Source organism: Periplaneta americana, chromosome 7, assembly GCF_040183065.1.
Source record: "Periplaneta americana isolate PAMFEO1 chromosome 7, P.americana_PAMFEO1_priV1, whole genome shotgun sequence".
Taxonomy (NCBI): domain Eukaryota; kingdom Metazoa; phylum Arthropoda; class Insecta; order Blattodea; family Blattidae; genus Periplaneta; species Periplaneta americana.
The window spans coordinates 153,520,154-153,544,209 of NC_091123.1; the positions used below are offsets into that span (position 1 = coordinate 153,520,154).

A 24,056-nucleotide genomic window follows, 5' to 3' on the forward strand; every position below is an offset into this window, starting at 1 on the left:
TATGTTTAAAAGAAAATGTCTGAAATTAAATTTTAGTAAAACAAGTCCTTTCATAGAAACGATGGTGAGTCTAGTCCATGGAATTTAATAGCATACTACTTAATGAGTTTTCAGTTTATTTTTCCGATCGCAACGCTCCTGTCATGTCCCATATTTAAAAAAAAAAACAAGTATAGTTTATTATTCACCATATAGATCGTATCCGTTAGAAGCTTGTCACCGCAAGGAAGAAGGGATGCTAAACTGGAGAATTAGCTACGGTAGGTTTCAACCGTGCCGTTACTGTTACGACCAAATAGAACTGGGATACCCCGGGATAGCCTTGTTAACAATGTGATGTCCTATAATAATAAATTGTTCTTGACCAGTATCTTAACCATAGACAAATAAATAGCCAGTATAAAGAGGAAGGGAAATTTAGACTCTAAAAGGGAATTTAAATGAAGAAAGAGGGACATTTCGTCAGAAGAATTTACCATCGATGTGATCAGGGTCAGGGTTCAGGGCGTTGCTTACGTGATACTACCTGTTTTTTTTTTTTTTAATCATTTGTGTTGTGCGTAAGATTCTTACATCGTTGACGGAAGGAACTTTGATTCATACAATTTACCTTAACATTCAGAATAATATGTGAGGAAATCAAAGTAATAGCAGATACCTAAGGTATTTGGTAAAAGTGCGCGTAAGTCAAGAGTTTTTGACACTTCATTGCGTGAAGGTCAGAATAAAGTAAACTTTTCTCTTGTATTTGAAGTACCAAACAACATTATAGTTGCACAAATAGCACCTTAAATTACTATATTTTAACACATTTTTCAATTGCTTAGAACGCAAAAGTTAAAATATCTTATGCCTTGCAATACCTGACTTACGCCACTGTTGCTTTTAATTAGGTTATGTTCGGTCTGAAACCTTTCAATCACACTTTCTCGACTTGTTTTTTGGCTTTGTATAATTTTTTCCGCAATTGAAAACAAAACTGCTTCTATTTACTTTCAGTTATCGTCCACAACGTCCACATACCCCCGTTATATATTGTGTTGTTCACCACTTGTTGAATAATTATTTCCGTAAACAAGAGACAAATACGGTATCGCTCCCATTATAGATACAAATTATAACCAAATATTTTCCAGTGTAGACATTGAAGGAACAATAATTAATTAATTAATTCATTCATTCATAACTTTCTGGCCGAGGGCAGGTCTTTCACTGCAAACCCAACATTCTCCAATCTTCCCTATTTTCTGCCTTCCTCTTTGTCTTCGCATATGATCCATATCCTATCTACATCTTAATTCGTCTATCATCTGATATAAGATTCTTTTGCCCCGAACTCTTCTCCCGTTCATTCCTTCCAGTGCATTTTTAAGCAGACAGTTTCTTCTCAGCCAGTGACCCAACCAATTCATTTTTCTCTTCCTGATAAGTTTCAGCATCATTCTTTCTTCAACCACTCTTTCCAACACAGCTTCATCTCTTATTCTGTCTGTCCATTTCACACGGTCCATTCTTTTCTATATCCACATGTCGAATGCTTTTATTCGCTTCTCTTCATTTCGTCGTAATGTCCATATTTCAGCCCCGTACAATTCCACACTCCACACAAAGCACTTCACCGGTATCTTCCTTAGTTCTTTCTCCAGAGGTCCGACGATGATGCTCCTTTTTCTATTCAAAGCTTTCTTTGCCATTGCTATTCTTCTTTTGGCCCATAGCTCCTGTCCAGACCTCATCTGAGCTCTCTATAGTACACCCCAAGTATTTGAAGCTGTTCACTTATTCTACTGCCATGGACAGCTTCAAATACTTGAGGTGTACTATAAGCAGTAGGACGTGGGTGTTTAGTTTTTTACCGGTCTAATCTTATTGAGTGGGTAGCCTAGTAAGCTATCTACATGTCCTTCAAAATTCTCAAATTTTTCTAATGTATTGAAAAGTACCAGAATTAATATCTGAACTATTCTATCTGAATGCAGTGATTTTCAAGTTTCTCTAGTGCAGTGATCGGCAAAGATTACGTCTTATAAAATGCAGCCCATAATATGTTGTTGTTGTTTTCTAATGCCAGGCGTTTGACAATAAAGTCATTTGACCTCTTGCACTCCAATATTTTTCAAAGATATTATCATGACCTGCCAATGAAGCACACATTTTGAGGTGTTCCGAATCCATTTCTTGGTTTGAGTTGCACAATGGGCAGTTAGGGGACTGATATATTCCAATTCTATGCAGGTGTTTAGCCAAACAATCATGGCCTGTTGCCAATCTAAATGCAGCTACAGACGATTTTCGTGGTAAATCGGGAATTAACTGTGGATTTTGATGCAGAGAGTTCCATTTTTCATATTGGAACAGTTAAATGGCAAGTTGTAGCCGATTTAAGTGAACACCATATTTTAACATTTTGGTGGCTACTTCATTCACACACAACCCCCAGAATGTCTGGAGGACCACACCTGCTGTTGGTTGACGGGTCCATTGGACCTAGCTGGGAGATCTTGTTGTTCACCAGCTTTCCCTCCTTAAGCCACTGGAGGACGATTTTAGTGCCATAGCAGGTCAGCACTAGGAACAGAAAAGTAGAAAGAGGAGGAAGGAAAGTGAAATGAACCCCTAGGCCTCGAATGCTCTAATGCCGTCGGGTTCGAAGAAAGTAAGAGTTCAGTCAGAGGACTGGATAGGAAAGGGTAAAGAGGGAATTAGGTATTGGATAGAGGAAAATTATACCAAATTGCAACCTATAATATACAGCAAAGGGAAAGGTTTCATGCATTCTTTTCAGGGGGATTTAATACAGTTAGACCCAAACAGACTTCACAGCATGATAGAGTATGTTCAGAACTATACGAAACCATATAACACTCAATTTCGTCCGTGGGTGGGCTTAATACGGTTTGGAATGGACCTCCTCATATAATAGAGGGCTCAAAAATAATCATATACGAGTATATAAATTATAAAAATGGCCAAATGCGCTGAGCGAGTTTTGGGATTACACCCTTCAATTAACGTGAACACTTATTAATGCTGTTGGCAAGTGCAACAGTTGCAACTTTTTCCATGAATTCAACGAATTTTATTGCAAAAAGGATAATTTATTATACTCGATGCTTCTTGAAGGTCAAAGCCTCTCCATTCGTCACATAGAACACTGAATGTTGTTGTTCCACTTTCAGAAACATTTTAACCATCCATTGCTAGCCATAAATGTGTCACTGATTTATAATTGTTTAGCAATCTCTTTTGCTTTCTCCTGAAGCTGCAGTTCATTGATGGGAATACTCTTACTTCAACAAGATTGAAAAAAATTCTACTGCAAGTGTAAATCATCTATATAATATAGTTATACCACAATATTAATTATTAAGATATAAATAGATATAGTCAATTTGTCATATTTTACCAATGTAGATCTTTTGTGATGTAAAAATCTTCCTTCTACGTATATTGGATACCTTTCTAAATTGGACAAATTTTAGTGGAACCATAGGTGTCCAATCTAGACAGGCTTTACTGTTCGTAACTGAAATTAAAGTCGTGTCGCTGTTATTTCCGGCGTGACTCCTCCTCTTTGCTTACGCCTTAGGAAGTGAAGGCTCTATAAAGTCTACTCTATTTCCAACTGAAGATTGAAGTGGACGTAAACAAAACCGAAATATATTACTCCGCAATCGCAAGCTAGCTACCAAAGCAGCCACCAGGGCGCATTATTTTCAGCAAGTGAGCATGCAGGGCAGCCACCGTCTGATATATTGCAGACATTTCAACACATTCATTGAACTAACCCGTAAAATGCTCACAGAGAGTTAATATTTATTATTTCTCTACTGGGAATAGTGGATTTTCATTTTCTGTAGATTCGTGATTAAATGTTATTCTTTGAAGAATGGAGAATTTCTTTAATTCTACAGAAATTTATTTGAGGTTAACAACACTGAATCTCGCATTGTGTTATACCAGCTGTGCTGATGTGCTCTGTGAAGCTGCAAGTCACCTTGGGAGGGATTTAATGCCTATTACGCATGCTCGTTGCCATAATACATGTTACAATGATTTAACACGCAATGTCTGAAACTACTAATATAAACATGTTGTTTAAATCGTAAGAAAGTGTTCTTATAAGCATGTTTAATTCACTCCTATTCCATATATATTATACATTTTATTATTTTAAAAGGAACTATTTTAATATGAGGAAGAAGATGACAAGCATGAGTTTGGAGGCATTGTGCGTCCAATAGGCAATCAGGAACCATATGCCACACATTTACTTCAATCTTTAGCTGGAAAGAGAGTAGGTAGGTAGTATCGTTCGCCATTTTTGTTCTTTCGTTGCCAAGCTACCAGACGAGGAATCTATTTGCCGCACCGTTAAACATTATCCTGTCGTAGCTCCTATGATAATAAATCAAACGCACTGTAATTGAGCAAATAATAATTGAGCGGCAAATAATGTCCTCGTGTGCTTTCTGTGAACACCAACAAAATAACCAAAATGGCGGGCGATTATATTAAGTATTTATCGAGCCTCTTAGAAAGTGCATAATGTCATCAGCAGCGAATGACAAGACGCACACATTTAAATGTAGCCGACCTGCAACGTGATTGGCTGCCGAAAATAAGAGCAACGTGACTATAGTAGTCTCACCCTGCTGATACAAAATTTGTATGTTTCAGGTAATGATAAAAAATAATTGAGTTTTGTGGATTCAGCCAGTGTTCCTACCATGGCTTCAATAAAGAGTTTTACAAGAGCAGGGCAGGCAGAAATCCTTCGATCTGCACAAAAGGACGACCAGTTTATTGACACACTGGACAGTCTTATATCTGAGACAACGTATATGCTTGGTGGAAACAGACATTGGTTGAAATCTCGAAATTTGAGGGAAGCACTTGCAAGATTATTTTATTATGGATTTACAACTGTGTGGGGTTTCCAAACACTTGGTGAAGAATACACAGGAGTGATTCAGATTGATAAAACGAGTAAGAATGTACCAGGCAAGTTACTAAGAATCTCCATGGTTTTGCTTAACTGTGGAGGGGAATTACTTGTCCTTAAATTCCTCACTAGATTGGAAGATCATCTGAAGCAGCCATCAGATGTTACTAAACTGCGACCAGAAGCTCAAGAGAAGTTGCTTTCATATATTAATATTCTCAAAAGTGTAATTCCTTATCTTCATAGACTGCATAAAGGTATTTTCTACCTGAACGGAAATTATTACGACATTTCCAAGAGACTGACAGGAATTAAGTACATTTTAGTACGGCAGTGGTTGAAAGCTGAGGTTTCGCACATTGGTTTTCAGGTTTTGGGAGTAGTGTCATTGTTATATCTTTCGTTACTTGGTATTAACACATGTTTTTCTAAGTGGAGGCAACAGTATACATCCACAAAGCCATTTGATTTACAAGATATTAGCTCCAAAACCTCTACGTCATCAAGCACAAAACTACGATGTGCCTTATGTCTAGAAGATAGGACACACACAACGGTAACACCATGTGGTCATCTTTTCTGTTGGAATTGCATCTTGGAGTGGGTAAAGGAACAACAGATGTGTCCATTGTGCAGAGAAAAAGTGCTCCCATCTCGAGTTGTTTTGCTTCAAAACTACGAACCTTCACATGAAATTAGACATGTTTTCTGAATCAGCTTTGTATAGTAAATCTGAAATAAATTGATTTTGTGTTAAACATCACATCAGTTAAAACATATGTTTTTAAATCAGCTTTGTACAGTAAATCTTACTTACAAATAACTTTTAAAGAATCGTGAGGTTCATTGCCACCCTTACACAGGGCTGGGCAAAATACTGACATCCAAGTATTTCAAATACAAATACAAAATACTTCAAAGAATAGTATTTGAAATACAAATACAAAATACTTTTTAAAAATTAACCAAAATACATATGTATTTCAAATGCTCTATACAATATATAAAGAAATAAGAATATTACTGAAAATCTAAATATTTTTACCTCGAAGTTTTATATAAACACTGTAACTGAACATTCTTCCTTTTCCCAGTCAGCAATGAAATTATGCCATATATGAATAATTACTGCTCCCTTTCAAAAAAACCACTGTTTCAAAAAGTTTATCAGATAAGGATCCCCTTGCTTGTGAATGAATAAATCCTGCAAAACAGAACAGTCTTTCTACAGGCGCAGAAGACCACAAACTTGTATTATACCAATTTTATTATGCTCTATAAAAGCTTGTGTCATTGTTGGATAATTCTGTAGAGTGCACAGGGTTGTCCCTTACAATTGAAGAATTTTGTGAGCTCATACTCCGCAGGAGACAAGTTCTTTTCTTTTTGCTTTTCAAAGTCTGTTGTATTTTAGTTGAAAACATAAGAATTGTTTTGATCATCTTCATCGTCTGAACTGACCAAAGGTGTAGCAGAGAACTGCCCAGTTGATTTCACGCATATATTCTGTGTCCTCTTCTTATCATTTGGTAAGGCAGTGTCAGGTAGCCAGCCGTTTTAAATGATTGGTGGAAGCAAACTGCCAAAATAGCTCAATTTGCTTCTGGGGTCAGATCAAACATTGCTTTAAATATTGATGAAAACGAACTTATTACGATTGGAGTTACTTTGAATAGATGGCATAGATTACTACATAACAGAATATGTAATCTGTTTTTGAGGGAAATTAATGTGGGCAAAAGTTGGCCATAATAGCACGTCTTCTCATTTTGCATTAAATCAAAGGCTACAACAGTGGATTTCAGAACTGCACAATATTCTTCAAGGTACTGAAATTCAACAACTTTGAAGGTTGACCATCACAGATTTCACATATACTGTTTATATCATGTTTGAATTTCAATATTTGAGATATTGAGTCATAAAGAGAATTCCATCGAGTTGAGCAAGGAAACTTTAATGAATATTTCAAGACATCTGATATAATTTCTGAGGATTTGGGTCTCCTAGACGCATTCCATAATGCTGAACATTTAGCAAGTGTTGGGTGATGGATCCTTGATGCTGTTGGAAATTTCTTTATGGCATTAAGGAAATCAGTTGTGGCAAGAAAACTAAGTGTATGGCTAGCACATCTGAAATGTGTAGGCAAATAATACAAAAGCTCATTCTTCAAATCCAAATCCAAAACTTGGACAAGAAGAAGAAAGTATTTTGAGTATTTGAAATACAAAATACATCAATTTTATGTATTTAAATACAAAATACTTTCTAAAATCCTTACAAAATACAAAATACAAATGTATTTCAAATACTGCCCAGCCCTGCCCTTACATAAGCACGCCATTGGTTCCTATCCTGAGCAAGATTAATCCAGTCCCTAGCATCATATTCCACCTCCCATAATCCATTTTAACATCCTCCCATCTATGTCTCGGCCTCACCAAATGTCTTTTTTCCCTCAGACCTTCCAACTAAGTCCATACGCATTTCTGGATTCACCCATGCGTACTACATGCCCTGCCCCATCTCAAATGTCTGGATTTATCGTTTGTAATTATGTTAGGCGAAGAATATAGTAAATCTTAAATTAAGAGGTGGGCAGATTATTGGACTAAGAGTCTGAAAATCATTTATAATTACTAGCATTCTGATTATGACAACCTATCAAAGTTATTTTTTAATCTTTTAATTGTTAGAGAACAATGCTCCTATTTAAATATGAAAACTTTCCTTTATCGAGGCTCTGTTTCTTACTTTTAATTTTGTGATTAGGAGCTTTCCTTCAGTTCAGTCCTCCATATTATGACAGCTACACCGGGGTTCGAACATGTGTCCGTTGGTCGCTTAGGTGTGGCAGCGAGGGGAGCATCTGGATGCCAAGAGGGTAGAGGGGCGGTGTACTACTGCGGCGCGCGAGGGGAGGTTGCCCGTGCATCTGGTGCTGGCAGAGAGGAGAGGGATCTGGATTGTTCGAGAGTGCTATCTCTGGACACGCATGGAACCTTCTCGTCTACGTCGCTGTGGTTATAAAAGAGAAGACGCAAGTGAACGTCATTCAGTCAGTCAGTAAGCCAGTCTTGTGTAGCAGTGAAGCCAGCTTCGAGACCAGAGCGCGACTTGAGTTGTGTCCGTAACTGTGGAGCCTGAAGCCCGGAGTTCGAATGCAGTGGACCGCAGTTGGGGGACCTGAGTTCGAAGTTCAGCGGATCGTCGCTGAAGGTCTGTGGTTCGAGATTCTGTGAACGCGAGTGGTTGAGCTAGAAGAACTAGCCAAGACAAACGAGCTGTGAACTGAGAACTGACCGTTCTGTGTTGTAAATAGTGCTTTGTAAATATTAGTTAATATTAAAATTTCATTGTTGTTCAGTATAAAATTTACAATATGTTCCTCTGAGCTCTATGCCCTGTATACACCTTAAAAAGCAAACAGAGCCTTGAATTTTTCAACCTAGTCGCTAGAGAGCCCCAACCCGGTTCGTGAACGTTAACATAAACCAATTTTTGTAAGTTTTTAATTCAAGGAATTAAAAAAAAATAATATTTTATACGAACTTTAGGCATAAATTGTCTTATGCTAATTTTAGGCCTACACACTATATTTTTACAACAGCTGTTGTTGAGTCTGTCCAAAGACAGGTGTGAACCTCACAAGTGATACCAAGAAGGCACCACTTATGAGGCAACTAGGCCAGGAGATAATGGGATAACATGGCCAGTTCCTTTCTCCCTTACAACAGTTATGGAACACATATTTTCAAGAGTGTTTAACCTACAGTTTATGTCCATTGAAAAAAACGTACAGGTGCGTGTGCACGCACACACAATTATCTAAATCAACAATAAGTATTTGAAATTCCACTACTAATTATGTTGAGACGTAAAGACTTCCAACGACAACAAAAATTGTAACTGGATTTTAGGATAAACTTTAGTGACACACGAACATAACATTTTTGTTCGTGTGTCACAGTATTGTGTTACGTGTGTCACGTGTTTTTCTTGTAGAATACGTACATCAAAATGTTGTCCATATAAGAAGTTGATTGTTATGTGATATGTCTCGCTTTTACACTTATGAAACATGAAAAAATGAAATGATTTTGAAGAAATATAAACAAATGTCCATTTGAGCGTGACACACGAACTCTCAACCTTTCCTTGTAATAATTGCAATCAAGCACGAAATAATCATTGTATTACGGTTTCTATGCATTGTAATTATTAACAAAGGTCTGCGCTTCATTATTAATTGTATTTAACATACAGAAGTAATGATTTATTTGCCTTAAATGTGCATTCAAATATGTGATTTCCAGTAGATAATTTCACGCTCTTAAACCACAGACTTCTTGGCGCTTTTTCTCCCACATACGTGTTGTTACACAATGAGTGTTATCAGATTAAAAAAAATTCGGATCATAACGAAAAAAATGACATATAGCAAGCAGAGATTCGTGAGATTTTTATTTTTCGTGAAAATGTCGCATTTTCGTGGAATGACCCTTACTGTATATTGATTTCAGCATACCTTCTCACATTTCATTAGTGGACGAACCAGAGATCTGTACGCTAAGTCCTTAGATTTAGCACTTAACCTTCTTGAGTGTTTACATTATAAAATGTAAGACTGTCTGTTTTTTCCCAGTCACATAGTTGGTTTGATCCTCCCACCTAAGACTACCACTAAGATAAATGCCTAAGATAAATTCCTCTCTTAAGAGACCATTTCACAATCAATGTTATATTCAAGACTGATCATTTCTATCGTTTTACTAAGGGCACCATTCTACCCTGACTTACAATGATCACTCAATTATTTTCAAATCTCGACAATGACGGAGTTGTATTCATGGTCGATAAAGCCAAAGTTGTGAGATTTTCTCTCTCGGTTCTGCCGTTTTCCTGTCACTCTACCATCATTCTCCAAAATTCCCTTTCAATTATCTCTGTCTTGGTAAATAGGGTACTACCTTGTGTTTGTGTGATGCAGAAATGGTCTGCCATGACAGTTGTTTCTCATAATTTGTCAAAAAATTGATAGATGGCAGTAGTGATGGATTCTAGAACTGAAGCCCTCCAGGTTCCTGCTTGCCTCATGGGGACATCAACGACTCTTCTATATCTGTGAGGAATGACAGGTCACTTCCAAAGGTATGATATACAAATTTGATGGCTGGAGAGGAATGTGTAGTCTGACAGGACAGTCTGCATGCAACTCATACCATGATGGGAGTACAAAAAGCCTATTTTGTCTGAAGTGCACAGTCCCATGTCTCACCCAATTCACATCTCTGTAGTTCCCTCTCTGTTACAAAATATGTTTATGATGAGCACATAAAATTATAATGTGTTTTGATGTGCATTAAATTCAATTGAATAGAAGCTAAAACCCTTTCGGTATTCAGAGATCTGTTGTACATCTGGGTATTTATGACTATACAAACCAAGTCAATGAAAACAATGTATTGAAGATGGCCAGTTATTTGTGATGGTACAGACTAAAGAAAATCTGCATTCTGGTACAATTCAGAAAGATCTCTTGTTTCCTTGTCCCTGGGCCTGTCACCTGGAGTAAAGCAAGTGAAATTGTCCTCATTGATCCAGCGATTGCCATGGTGGATAATTCATCAATTGAGAGATGGGTAAATGGATAGAACAGATGGAATGTGGATACATAGATTTGAAATACGGACGACGACAACGAACGACGACCGACGACAGGCACAGTTAGGCAGACTAGACATCTGGATTGACAGGCAGATGAGCCGAAAGACAAACAGGCAGATGGACAGGATGGATGGACGCACAGATAGAGTGATTGATATTAATGAAAGATGCATAGATTGATTTTAAAGGGGGATAGATTGATTTGATTTTAAAGTGAGATGGACACGTTGGTTTCAAAGGGGGATACATGGATAAATTTTAAATTAGATCTGGCGCGTTTCATAATTTAGCGGATAAAATTGATCTAATTTATACTGTTAATATAGGAGTTTAGCGGTTTTTTTATAACACTCATAGTGGCAAAACGATTTCTTTTTTTCATTGTATATCAGCCCTGGTCACAATTGGTCAGGAATATCAGACTTCAGCTAACAGTTTAGCAACTTCTGCACTGGTTTATAGCGGGTTTTCAGAAATTGAGTTGGCAACACTGACCAGGGTTTTGGAATCTTAAACAAGAGAGAATCATAGGTGCCTGGGGGTACGTGAGTTGTAAAGTTTAGGCTAGTTTCGAGGAGTGTTGCAGAAATGTGATTATGACTTGACGTTACGTGATTATAACTGCTGCGCTTGAGTTGGTTAATATAATATTTTAGCACAGTATATTGTGATAAATGTGAAACTGTAATGCGAAACATTTGTAGAAATTGTGAGAGTGGTCTTCATTGCTAATGTCATGGAATGTAAATATGAGGTAATAGTAATGTAAACAGTGTTAATTACAAATGTTTAGTATAAGGAAAGTTGTCTTACAATAATTGAACATATTATATATAGGAAGAAAGGTACTTATTAGAAGAATTTGAAAGTACTGCAGTTTCTAGCTTGTTGGTTTGTTTACATTTTTGAAAAAATGGCAATTCCATTTTAAATCATGGAATTCGCATAAATGCAGTGGTAGGTCTGATAGTAAGAAAAGGTAAATAATGGTAATATTACTGAGCTATGAATATAAATAAAATTGGATGATTAGATTAATATAGTTAACTGGTATGGTGTGACTGGAATATAGAAATGTAACGGTCTACCATGAGGAATATGTATGTTGATTAACAATAAAATATGTTATCATATGTAAATTAAAATTATTTTTGTTTTGCAGGCATTTTGCTGATGATGAAGAAATGAAGTTCTAACAAGTAGTAAAGTAATAACACCAAAAATGGCCCTTAAACCAGGGCCACTTCTCAACCGATACAGACATTTTTTCTTAGGATTATTTGCCATTTTATTACTCTCCCTTGCCATAGTTGTAACAGTTCATTATTTACCATCAGGTGTTTATGAAGGACATGAAAAGATTTATCAGCATATTTCACTAGACAACCTAGACAGGATACCAGAAGTGGTGATTGCAACAGACGCACCTCTCTCTGAAGGCAGAAATCCTCACTGTAGTTATTATGACTGTTTTAATGTGTATCGCTGTGGCCATAGAGGTAGTAATAAAATACTGGTGTATGTTTACCCATTGAGAAAATATGTGGACGAGAGAGACATTCCAGTAGGAAGTCAGATGTCGAGAGAATTTTATTTCATCCTCCAGACCATTTTAGAAAGCAGATATTATACTCCAAATCCAGAAGAAGCATGCATCCTGGTACCATCGATTGACACATTGAATCAAAACCGCTTCAGAGTCATGGAAACATCTGAAGCTCTGGCTTCTTTACCATAGTAAGTATAGGAGATATCTTACTTTTAACCTTTAGATTTGCATTTAGATTGGCAACAGGCCATGACTGTTTGGCCAAACTCCTGCATAGAATTGGAATATATCAGTCCCCTAACTGCCCATTGTGCAACTCAAACCAAGAAATGGATTCGGAACACCTCAAAATCTGTGCTTCAGTGGCTGACCATGATAATATCTTTGAAAAATATTGGAGTGCAAGAGGTCAAATGACATTATTGTCAAACGCCTGGCATTAGAAAAGAACAACAACTTTTAACTTTTAAAGGCCATGTCCGCCGAGTTAGCTCTGGGGTAGCGTGTCTGCCTCCAGACTAGCAGGCCTGGGTTCGATTCCTAGTGGGGTCAGAAATTTTCTTGTAAAATTTCTACCTTAGGACTAGGAGAGATGGTGGTGCACAACGTCTAATCACTAAATTGTGCATCAATATGCCTGGGTTAAATTCCAAATCTCTTCGCAGTGTATATGAAGGGAAGGCATATGTCAATGTTGATAGTGATTCGTCCGTCGGATGGGGTCGTTTGGTGCTATTTGACAGGAGTAGGCTACTTGCTGGTACCGGGTTTCCCATTCTCCCTTCCTCACCATCATCCTCACTCATTCCCCACACTACACTTACACGAACACTTAACATAATATATACTCACCCTAGTACATGACGTAACTCTTTACAGATACACATCATGCATAATGTGGCCTGCCAAAGTGGTGTGCAATTTGAAAATGGTTACAGTCCTGCCATCTATTCGCAGTATGCGAAACCCGAATATATATATATATATATATATATATATATATATATCGCACACACACACACATACACACACACACACACACACACACAAAACTCCTTTCCCTCCCCTCTCTCTTCCCCCCCCCCCGTTAAAGCCCTGAAAACTTATACACTATTGCATGCAAATTTGTAACTAAACCTGGAATTTGCATTTCTGCATAATGGGATAAATTCATATTGGGTTCGTTAGCCGAGCTGCTTAAGATGCACAAAATATGTCCATCCAACATATCGTGCCTAAGATTGCAGGTTCGTGTTTCGGCCTGTGCAGTCAATTGAGCCTTTGGTAAAGGATGGGGAGGGACTATATAAAATAATCGATGTAATGATATGCATGGAAGCTGACATGATTTCAGTTGACTGTAGTTGAATGATTTCGCTCGCTTTAAAAAAAAAGAAACATTACAGTAGAAAAAAAATTAAAAATTCTTTTAATCAATTATAATGTCCTTAATGTTACATAAAATTAAAGAATATGAACGTACTTTATAAATAATACAAATTTATAACATATTATTATCATGTCATGACTATTGTCATGTCTGCTATAATGGACACTCAGCTCTTAAGGGTTAATTTTTCACTGTATGAAGTAGAATAATCAATTTTAAAAAATCTTCATTTTTCTATATACTGTACATTTTTAACACTTATATATCACTGATTAACTTTCCAACTTCTTTACTGTGTTAATATTTAGGAATTTACCTGGCGATTATTTTCGAAGTGTTATTCTTCATTGTCCAAAGCTTAGTGGAGATCCTGCGCTATCTTCTGGTTTCTTGTTGTGGTGAGGTGTGTTCATGATTGTGTCGAAAAGAGTGTGGTAAATTCCTAAATATTAACACAGTAAAGAAGTTGGAAAGTTAATCAGTAAAAAATTATATTTTCAAGTTTCATTGCTGATACAAGTTTTCAAGTCCTCTAGATGCACTCTCGCCATTTTCAAGTGAATGTTTGAGTATGTATCTCCTAAATTTGGGTAGAGTTTAGTATAAACAGGACCGTATTTTATTATTATTATTATTATTATTATTATCATTATTTAGGCCACCGGCGTGGCTCAGTCGGTTAAGGCGCTTGCCTGCCGGTCTGAAGTTGCGTTCGGGCGCGGGTTCGATCCCCACTTGGGCTGATTACCTGGTTGGGTTTTTTCTGAGGTTTTCCCCAACCGTAATGTGAATGTAAGGTAATCTATGGCGAATCCTCGGCCTCATCTCGCCAAATATCATCTCGCTATCACCAATCTCATCGACGCTAAATGACCTAGTAGTTGATACAGCGTCGTTAAATAACCAACTAAAATAAAAAAATAAATTATCATTATTATTTTTTTTTTTTTTTTGGTATTTAAAGTGAAGGAGGAAAATAAGAGTGAAATTTTTATGAGTGATGTATTCCCTTATCCCAGAGAGCAAATCAAATTCCTCTGCAAGAGCCATACGTAAATCTCAGAACCAAACTCATGGTGTTGTCAGATATCAGATATGGAACTTTTTTAGTGCAGCTGCAAAAGAAAGTTGTGCATCATTTTCACACACAAGCCTGGTACATGAGACTCCAATTGAATGAGAGGAGGAACTTATAGATCATGCTCTTGCAGCTGCTGAATCTTTGCAACAAATGCAAGGAGTCCTATGTATTTGCAGAGCATGTATTGAAGCAGAAGGCCACACTTTCGAATAATTTTAAAAGTGTACAATAAAAGAATGTAATCGTTTCATTCTCAACGATATCAAAGCCATTTTCATTTCTTGTCCTTCATAGGTTTACTACTCACTGAGCAATAGTTTCAGATCTATGATCATTTAACAAAAAAAAAAAAAAAAAGTTTATATTGATCTCTTCTAATATCCTTAGAAATTTGAGAATTGAATTTTGTTACTGTCTATATTAATCCAGAGACATATCCAAGTGTCGATTTTATTATGCTATTATTATTATTTTTTTTGTAATATGTTAGTATTCTATTCTTTAACTTTTTGTTAAATTTTCACTGCTTGTATACTTTGTGACCTGGTAGAGCGTAAGAGAAGTCCCTATGGCCTTAACTTTACCAGTATAAATAAAGAATTATTATTATTATTATTATTATTATTATTATTATTATTATTATTATTATTATCATCCCGTTTATTTAGCAGCAGTACTGAATCAGTCACAGAATACTATACAACTGTTTGATTACTGATGAGAGAAAGATTGTGTATCATTTAAATTTGTATAATAATTTGATATGACTTGCGTATTACACAGCTGGAAGGATGGAGAAAACCACTTGATATTCAACATGGTTCCTGGAGCTGTCCCAGACTACAGTACTGTGGTGGAATTGGCATTAGGACATGCCATAATAGCAGGTGCAGGCTTCTCTTCGTGGACGTACAGATTGGGATTTGATATTTCCTTGCCTGTCTACAGTCCTGTGGTGACACAGTTAACACAAGATGTTCAATACCGGCTTCAGAGGTAGGTGCAATACAGTCATTGTTAGATGAGCTGTTTAAAAATAATGATATATTTTATATACATACCTATCTCCAGTCTTTTGACATTAGTGACACTCCACATTCAGGAGGACCTTCGAGGTTTGATGAAGACCGTTTAAACACATTAATACACAATGATCCACGTCAGTGTATCCGAGAACAGGCAAATGTGATGAACTGTAACCATTCCACCATCGTGCAACATTTATGCCACCAACTGAGACGTCTTGCACACGCAATCCAAGAAAAACGACCAACAAGAGTGCATGAAGTGTGCTACTCCATAATAACGCCTGTCCGCACTCTGCTAACCTGACACAAAACACTATTCAGAAGTTGAGTTGGGAAGTCATTCTGCACCCACCTTATTCACCTGATCTTGCGCCTTCAGATTTTCACCTTTTCCATTCTCTCTCGAACAACCTTCAAGGAACTTGCTTTCCAGATGAAAATGCACTCTGAACATGACTTCAGTGGCGGCTCGTGCTTTTCTTGGATGGGTGTTCACAAAAAAAATGAGTAATGAACACAGTGATATATTCTCGTATAGCTAAGTCACACGTCAGAGATAAAAGTTCTAATATGCATGTACCAAATCTACGCATATAAACCAAAATTAAAACCATTAAACAAGAGTAAAATTAATTTATAGGACTAACCTTCACTGCTGTTGATGAAGATCTAGATTTATTTGTAGAGAAACTTCGTGCGCCTAGTTTTGAGAGATGCAAACTTATCAATAACTTTGCTATTGAAGTCTCTAATGTCGTTAACAAGTTTTTTTCTACTGTCAACATAGCCAATGTACTTAATCGGTCTTCTGTCATGGTGCGGAAGAATGTTTTAATCCTCTTTTAATTTCACACACATCCGTTTCCAAACTTCAAGTGTTACTGTTTCAGCTTTCAATACGCATCATTGCAGCTTGTATTTTCCTTACTTTGCTGAACAAGAGGCAACAGAATCAGCCCCCGCGCGTAACGGTATTTTGAAAAGAAAGAGTAAAGAGAGGAAAGAGGGAGAAAGGAACAGGATGCCAGACCCAAGGTAGATGGAGCATCTCTGTTTCTCTGTCACTTGCACGTTCAGACTTGTGCAAGCAGAGCTATTGTAACCATTGTAACAAACCAGAAAATATTCTCGCCTCAGGCTATTCCACCCTGCTAGAGAAAAATTGTGCGAGCTGCTGTCCAATGGAGATTTAAAGACACATGACACACGAACAGGACATTCTCTCGAGACGAAAAATGTAGGAATGTCATTGCACATTGGAAAGTAATAGATGTAATAATATTAATACAGTAATATGTATGATTATTGTTGGTTTTTAAGGTGTTCACGTGCTCCTGTGCTCATATAGAGGAACCGCCGCTGCATGACTTGACAATTTCTTTAACTCTAACCATGTGATTTCTACAGGTGTGGAATCGGAAAACTATTTCAGCCTTGGCAGGCTGTTGTAAATAGTGAAGGAGAATATATTATTAATGATTAACTTCTTCTCTCTTATATGTATCTGATATGTTTAATAAACGTACGAAAAATTGCTACGGAATTTGCACCAACCTAATATTTGATATTGATGCAGCAAGATTTCTAGTGCAGAAGAAAATTTGAAGTTTTATTGAAAAGAGGAATGTAAATGTCTTTTTCTTGCAGGCCGTGGTTAGTGGTATCTAGTCAGATCAATCTTCATCCTGAATACGAGAGGGAACTGTGGCATCTTGCTCAGGATCATTCTGAGCTGCTGCATCTAGAAGCTTGTACAGGAGATCGCCAGGGAAACTATAGTGTGAGATGTCGTGGGAAGGAAGTATTTCGCTACCCACACGTGCTACAGGCAAGTTTTTGTGGTGTCATGCCTCTTGGCTTGTACTGTAACTTGTGCGTCCTGCAATATGTTTTGCACAATTCCTTATAAAATTGACAGGAGTAGTACCATTTGGCTATCTATTCTTTGTAGAATCTGAGTTGTTTCTGGACTTTTCCAAAATGCTGTCATAACAATTTGTACTTCATATATTAAAAAAATTAATGTAAATTCTGAAAGAGGATAGTTTAGTTATCATTTTGATACATTAAAATAAATAAGATGGCTTAGTACAGTGGTCATCAGAACAGTGCACTCTTGGGCCAGCGTCTCTTATCCGCGGGTTCACATATGCGTTAAAATAAGCATATTTTGTGTAATTAATAAATACTCAGAATGTTCATTTACAATATCAGTAACCTAAAAATATAGGTATCTTTTGAAATTATTGAGAAGTCTAGTGAAAGAAGTGGATAAGCCACAAATCCTTATTATGTAGAATATCTCGTTATTTCACTGGGATTTTTATCTTTCTTCTGAGCTCAAGACTAAATAATATGAATGATTAGAACCAGAGATAAATAAATAGGTCCGAGGAATTGGTACAGACTGTTTTTCGAAAATTTCGTAATTTAATATAAGCCGAAATTAGATTTCTAGAAAAAAAAATTACATGGATCAAAATCATTTTAGAGTTAAAAGTGCCCGAAAAAAAAAAAGAGAAAGAAAAGAAATTGGAGTTAGCAATATGAAATCTTGATAGGTTTATAATAATAATAATAATAATAATAATAATAATAATAATAATAATAATAATAATAATTATATTTATTATTATTATCATTATTATTATTATTATTATTATTATTATTATTATTATTATTATTATTATAGTAATACCAATAATAGATATAAAAACTGCTATGATATTCTTTTCATTTTTCTGAATTTCAAGGTATGATATATTAGTGTTTAATCAGCATAAATGTTATTTATGTAATAGAACTACTTTAATTAAATTTTGGAATATATCAGTTCCCTAACTGCCCATTGTGCAACTCAAACCAAGAAATGGATTCGGAACACTTTAAAATGTGTGCTTCAGTGGCTGGCTATGATAATATCTTTGAAAAATATTGGAGTGTAAGAGGTCAAATGGCTTTATTGTCAAATGCCTGGCATTAAAAAACAACTACTTTAATTAAATTTCAAAACTCACGATTAACTCGAAAACTTTAAGCAATGGAAACATTTTGAAAACAAATTTAAAATCAACGCAATGATATCAATGAGAATTCGCGGTGCTAACAGACAAAAGTTTAGTCATTCTACATACAGAAGTCCGCCAGACGAAAATACTCTTCTGTTTAACTAGTCGTAACATGGAAACTAGTAAAGATTTTGAATAGCAACTATTTTTTTAGAAACTAATTTTCATTCTCTCTAAAAATTCTCTTGCTCCCCCCCCCCCCCCATTTAAAGTGAAATATAAAAGTTTATCGCTTACCAACTTTTGAGGGTGTCAGTATCTATTTTGAACAGGTCACTTTGAAGTTAGTATTTTTTTTCTCACTCGCTTTGCTCATTTTTCAAACTTTTCCTTGATTTTGTAAAAACACTTCTCAACCTTGTATCTTAAAATACTGTTACATACCATCAGCGCAGTTGCCCCTGCATGTAACAAACAAGTGTGTAGTGAACATCTGTGATATTATTAACACTTTTATCTGAAATGTTGATGGCTTTGCAGTTTAGTAGGTATGTGCCTCAAATTCTTAGTTGAATCTTCTTCTCTGTGAAGAACACATTTTGGTGACATATAAATTCCAATTATCACATGACTGGGACTGTACAATGACGTTATTATTTTCTTTTATAGCGTGCAAAGTTTTGCCTGGTGATTAGAGGAGCAAGACTTGGGCAGCCAACACTTCTGGAATCTCTTGCAGCTGGCTGCATTCCAGTTGTGTGTGCGGACTCTTTGGTGATGCCTTTCCAAGATGTGCTCGACTGGAAAAGGTGGACTTTTACACTTCCCTTAATTTATTATTTATAAGTATTGTAATAGTATGTGAAGTAAGCAGGACTCCAGAAGTCAGCAGCTGAATCTCCTAGCTAGAAAAATATTTCGCCTACCCATAATATAGGTATAATTTATATAAACATAATTATATTTCATTGGTGACGATTTTAAAATTTAAATATTAAATGTTGCAATGACAAAAATAATATGTTTTCTAATTGTTGTTAACAACACTAACATAATTCAATTTAAAGCCACTTCAAATTTAATCTCTGAAACATTGGACACAACTATCAACAATATACCTCTACTAGAAACATCAACAACCAAATTTCTTGGTTTGCATATTAATAATACAATAAATTGGAAAAATCATATCAAAGAAATAACCCCCAAACTTAGCTCAGCATGCTTCGCAATTAGGTCGTTACAACAATTTCTAAACAGCAGTATCTTAAAGACAATATATTTTGCCTATTTTCATTCCATTATGTCCCACGGAATAATATTTTGGGGAAATTCTGCAGATAGTAAAAATATATTCTTATTACAAAAAAGAGCCATTAGAATAATAGTTGGAGCAAAGGCTAGAGAATCATGTAGATTATTTTAAAAAAAATTAGAGATTCTAACCTTAACAAATCAATACATATACCCTACAATAAATTTCTTCTTATGTAATAAAGAACATTTTCCAACTAACTCAGCCATACATAGTATAAATACCTGCAGAAGGAATGATTTTCATATGCCATCATCAAATTTATCATGCTTTCAAAGGGGAGTACGTTACATGGCGATAAAATTGTTCAATAGTCTTCCTGAAGACATTAAGAATCATAGCCAAAACCCTGCATTATTTAAGGTAAAACTAAAAAATTACTTAATATCTCACACTTTCTATTCTGTAGATGAATTCTTGACATTTCACAGTACTGTGTAAATATTATAATACTATTAAATGGTAAACATATTACATTGTATAAAATATTACTGTTATTAAGGTATTAATTCTGTACATATTTCATATTTGCATTTTATATGTATTGCATTTTACGGTTAAACATAAGAATTGGACATGTTCTTTATTCTATGCTATAAAGCAAATTTAAGAATATTATGGAACGAATAAATCTATCTATTGTCGATGCGCCTCCAAAATTTGCTATGCATTCCCCCCCAGGAGAAAGAAAAAGCATTGTCACTATTAAGTCCCTTGATTTTCAAAGCTATTTTCGGTATAGTTTCAATCATTACATGATAAATGATGAGATTGCTGAAAGTAACTTTGAATATCAAGAGAATTAAACGTGATAATGCTTTTTCTTCTCTCCTGAAAATTGTTTTTAAAAACACATAGTGGATTTTGTAGGTGCAGCGATAATATGATAAAGAATACTTATATTAATTATATTATTCTAAGCAAATGAAGTAGTATATATTGAATATAGCTGAAACAAGGCTGAAAATACTTGCCTACAGTGTGTGATGAGTATTAAATTGTATAATATATAAACTTCAGAGACAGAGAGCTGGGTATATAAAATAAGTGTGTGTTCTTTACCAATTTCTTACATTTCCGTGCCTGAAAATGTTCTAAACATGGCACCTGTGATGCATTACAGTATTCACAAGTTGGTTTTTTGCATTTTGCTGTAGGCTTAAATTGATAGTTTTAAGCTTCAGTTACACTTTTATTTCATACATGGTTTAGGGTAAAGACACTTTTGTAAGAACGAGATAAGCAGTAATAGCCTTTATATCCATATGAATAAGTTCGACAGAATTATAATATTATGAATACGATATAAATTTACCTATATAAATTCAACTGAGTCTCAGTTATAATTCCGATGGACTAAAATGACAATTAAAACAGACAGTTGATATATTGTGAAAACAATTTTATTTTCTACCTGTTTCAAAACATTAATAAAATAGATATATTGTATTAGCAATTTAAATCCAAATATACAGTACCTAGCATTGACAATAATTGCTGGTCATCTTCTTATAAAGATTAATAAAAACAGCTAATTTTAACAAGGTTCCTCTTTTAGCCACAAGTTAAATCGATGGCTAAGAAGTGATACTTCGTATCTGTAAATTTGCAGGTGAATAAAAAAATGTTTTAAAACTTAATTTTTCTCAGAATAGGTAGACTTGTTATGTATGTTTCCACTTTGCAAGATCTTTTACTCGAGGACAAAATATTAGTTAACTGTCCAATTTTGTGGAAATAATAGGTTCGTTCCAACAACAGTCAAAAACTGTCCGTAACTATCGTGAGCATGCGCAGTACAGAAAAAAGGTTCAAACACACTCCAAACCAGTCCTGAACCGGAAAAATGTACTGCAGTCGGGTGTTCCAACAAACTTTTGACACAAGTCCGCAATGGTCAGAAGTAGTCAGCGGATTGAGCCATGTATTGATGAGTGCGTCTCTCGCACATGTGCATAGGCTCACCAACGTCTCCTGGATACTGAAGAAGGACATGATCAACTGTTCATGTCAATGAGATTAAAAGGAAAGTGACAGTGCAGACGAATAATAAAACTAAAGGTGTAGTTTAAATTTTCTCCAAAAAGAAAGAGAATGAAAATTATTTGGGTATTGAAATAGTTAATTACAATTTCAACATAAAACTTTGATTAAAAGTATAATAAATAACATACATAAATTAATAATTAAAAAAAAACTACTTTTAGATGAGAGTCCCCTTGTACACGACATCGAATTAGCAGAATTCTTGCCTTCCAGTAGAAGATTATCGAAATTCTGTTTTCTGCAATTTGAATTAGCTGCAAAACTATAATGATTAAGCAACCTGTTCTTAGCAAAGATGATCACAGTTATAGCATATCTGGATTAGTACACGATGATCCGAAAAGCATTCCAACATCATCCAGTTCTGTTTCAATCCCGTAGCAGATACTGAACCAACGCATGTGCATAAGATGATCCATGGTTTGTACATGAACTGATATATGAACCACTTGTTGGAATGAACCTAATAATAACACAGTTAATCTAAATAATAGTGTAGTTAAACTAAATGACCATTTTTGTAGATACGAGGTATCACTTCTTAGACATCAATATGTTGCATTACTTTGTTTCACACTTCTCAACACTGTTCCTCCAACCCATAATTAAAAGTGAATGTCCGATTCATAATGACTGAGGACCAAGAAGATAATCGATTGAACTTTTAATTCACAAAAGAATCGATTAATTTCGTTTATTGAATCTTTCCTTATTCTCTTTCAAAACAGAGCAGCAATATTTGTTTCTGAAGATGACTTGGGAAGTCTTATGGAGATCTTGACTAGTGTGTCAGATGACCGAATAGTAGAACTGCAGAGACAAGGAAGCTGGTTTTACACTCAGTATTTATCATCTTTGAAGGCTATCACCCTCACTACGCTCGACATTCTTAATGATCGGGTCTTTCCTCAAAATGCCCGCACTTACCAGGATTGGAATATGCCCTCAGATCCAGTAAGTACATTCAGTAACATACATATATTCATGTACACATGCGTGTGTAGGTTTTGAAAGTACTTTTATAATATATTTAACATTGACTTTCATTAGAACAAGAAAAGTCGGTAGATTTGTTATAATCAATGCTTTTTTTGTTAATTGTTACAGTAGCATTAATAAATATAATATACACTGTGTCCCATAATCTTTGGAATACTGAGTAAAATCTGTGTGTACGTCGTCACCTCTTCATTGAGATGATAATAATATCAATGAAACCTCTCACAGAGGAAGGAATGGTTGGCTAATAACTGTTCTGTCTTATGTCAAAAATATACTATTCATGGCTCATCATAGTGTCAGTATGAATTTGCCCAGCTGTTCAGTTTGATGATATCGATGAATACAGAATTAGTGAGATGGTAGCAAGGAGAATGAAATACTCCGAGAAAGTCTGCCACAATATTGTTTTTGTCGACACAAATTCTGTGGTTCCAAGGCAAAAGGTGATTTATGTCAATTTTTGGCGAAAATGAGATTTTTCGATATTATGTTGTGCATCCTGATCCTATCTCTATTGTATATATTATTTTAATGTACCGAAGTACATATGATATTTCCATGCAGATATTCTGCGTCATCATACGATGAAAGAGTAATGGAATGGAGAAAAACTCTCTCCGGCGCCAGGATTTGAACCCGGGTTTTCAGCTCTACGTGCTGATGCGATTCTGTCCGATGCCGGGGTGTACTTCGGTACATTAAAATAATATATATGATATGCGTAAATCACTTCGTGATTTAAGACGGCGCTTATTCTGTCGGATCCCGGCCAACTAGTCACTCATAACGAGTGCACCTCAGCACATGTGTGGACTTCAGTCCTACGATCATAGCATCTATGACGTAGTGCAGAGGGCGGCCACTAGAGGGAACCCAAGAGTTGGAACTTAAATTGAGACGATTCTGTCCGACGCCGGGGTGGGTATCTGGTGTGGCTTAGTGGATAAAGCATCAGCACGTAGAGCTGAAAACCCGGGTTCAAATCCCAGCGCCAGAGAGAGTTTTTCTCCGTTACATTACTC

At 35.8% G+C, this 24,056-nt stretch overlaps 2 protein-coding genes across 7 annotated transcripts in view; both read left to right on the top strand.

Annotated features, from left to right (window-relative positions):
• Nucleotides 1-512: 512 nt before the first annotated feature.
• LOC138703620 (peroxisome biogenesis factor 10-like) lies at nt 513-5,708 on the top strand. 5 transcript variants are annotated; one of them, XM_069831661.1, is made up of 2 exons: nt 513-630; nt 4,681-5,708. In XM_069831661.1, the coding sequence occupies exon 2, from the start codon at nt 4,731-4,733 to the stop codon at nt 5,655-5,657; it is 927 nt and encodes a 308-aa protein (XP_069687762.1). In that variant the 5' UTR covers nt 513-630; nt 4,681-4,730; the 3' UTR covers nt 5,658-5,708. The 5 variants fall into 5 exon arrangements, with proteins under 5 accessions (XP_069687762.1, XP_069687761.1, XP_069687760.1 ...); XM_069831660.1 differs by having other exon boundaries at nt 543-663; XM_069831659.1 differs by having other exon boundaries at nt 576-718.
• A 4,357-nt stretch (nt 5,709-10,065) lies between these two features.
• sotv (exostosin glycosyltransferase sotv) overlaps nt 10,066-24,056 on the top strand; it is a 29,558-nt gene continuing 15,567 nt past the window's right edge. The window contains exons 1-6 of one of the 2 annotated variants that reach the window (XM_069831664.1): nt 10,066-11,369; nt 11,778-12,352; nt 15,419-15,631; nt 17,311-17,491; nt 19,341-19,480; nt 22,761-22,986. In XM_069831664.1, coding sequence (XP_069687765.1) covers nt 11,838-12,352; nt 15,419-15,631; nt 17,311-17,491; nt 19,341-19,480; nt 22,761-22,986 — 1,275 coding nt within the window. In that variant the 5' untranslated portion in view covers nt 10,066-11,369; nt 11,778-11,837. The remainder of the gene's footprint in view (nt 11,370-11,777; nt 12,353-15,418; nt 15,632-17,310; nt 17,492-19,340; nt 19,481-22,760; nt 22,987-24,056) is intronic. The other variant, XM_069831665.1, reaches the window with a different exon arrangement.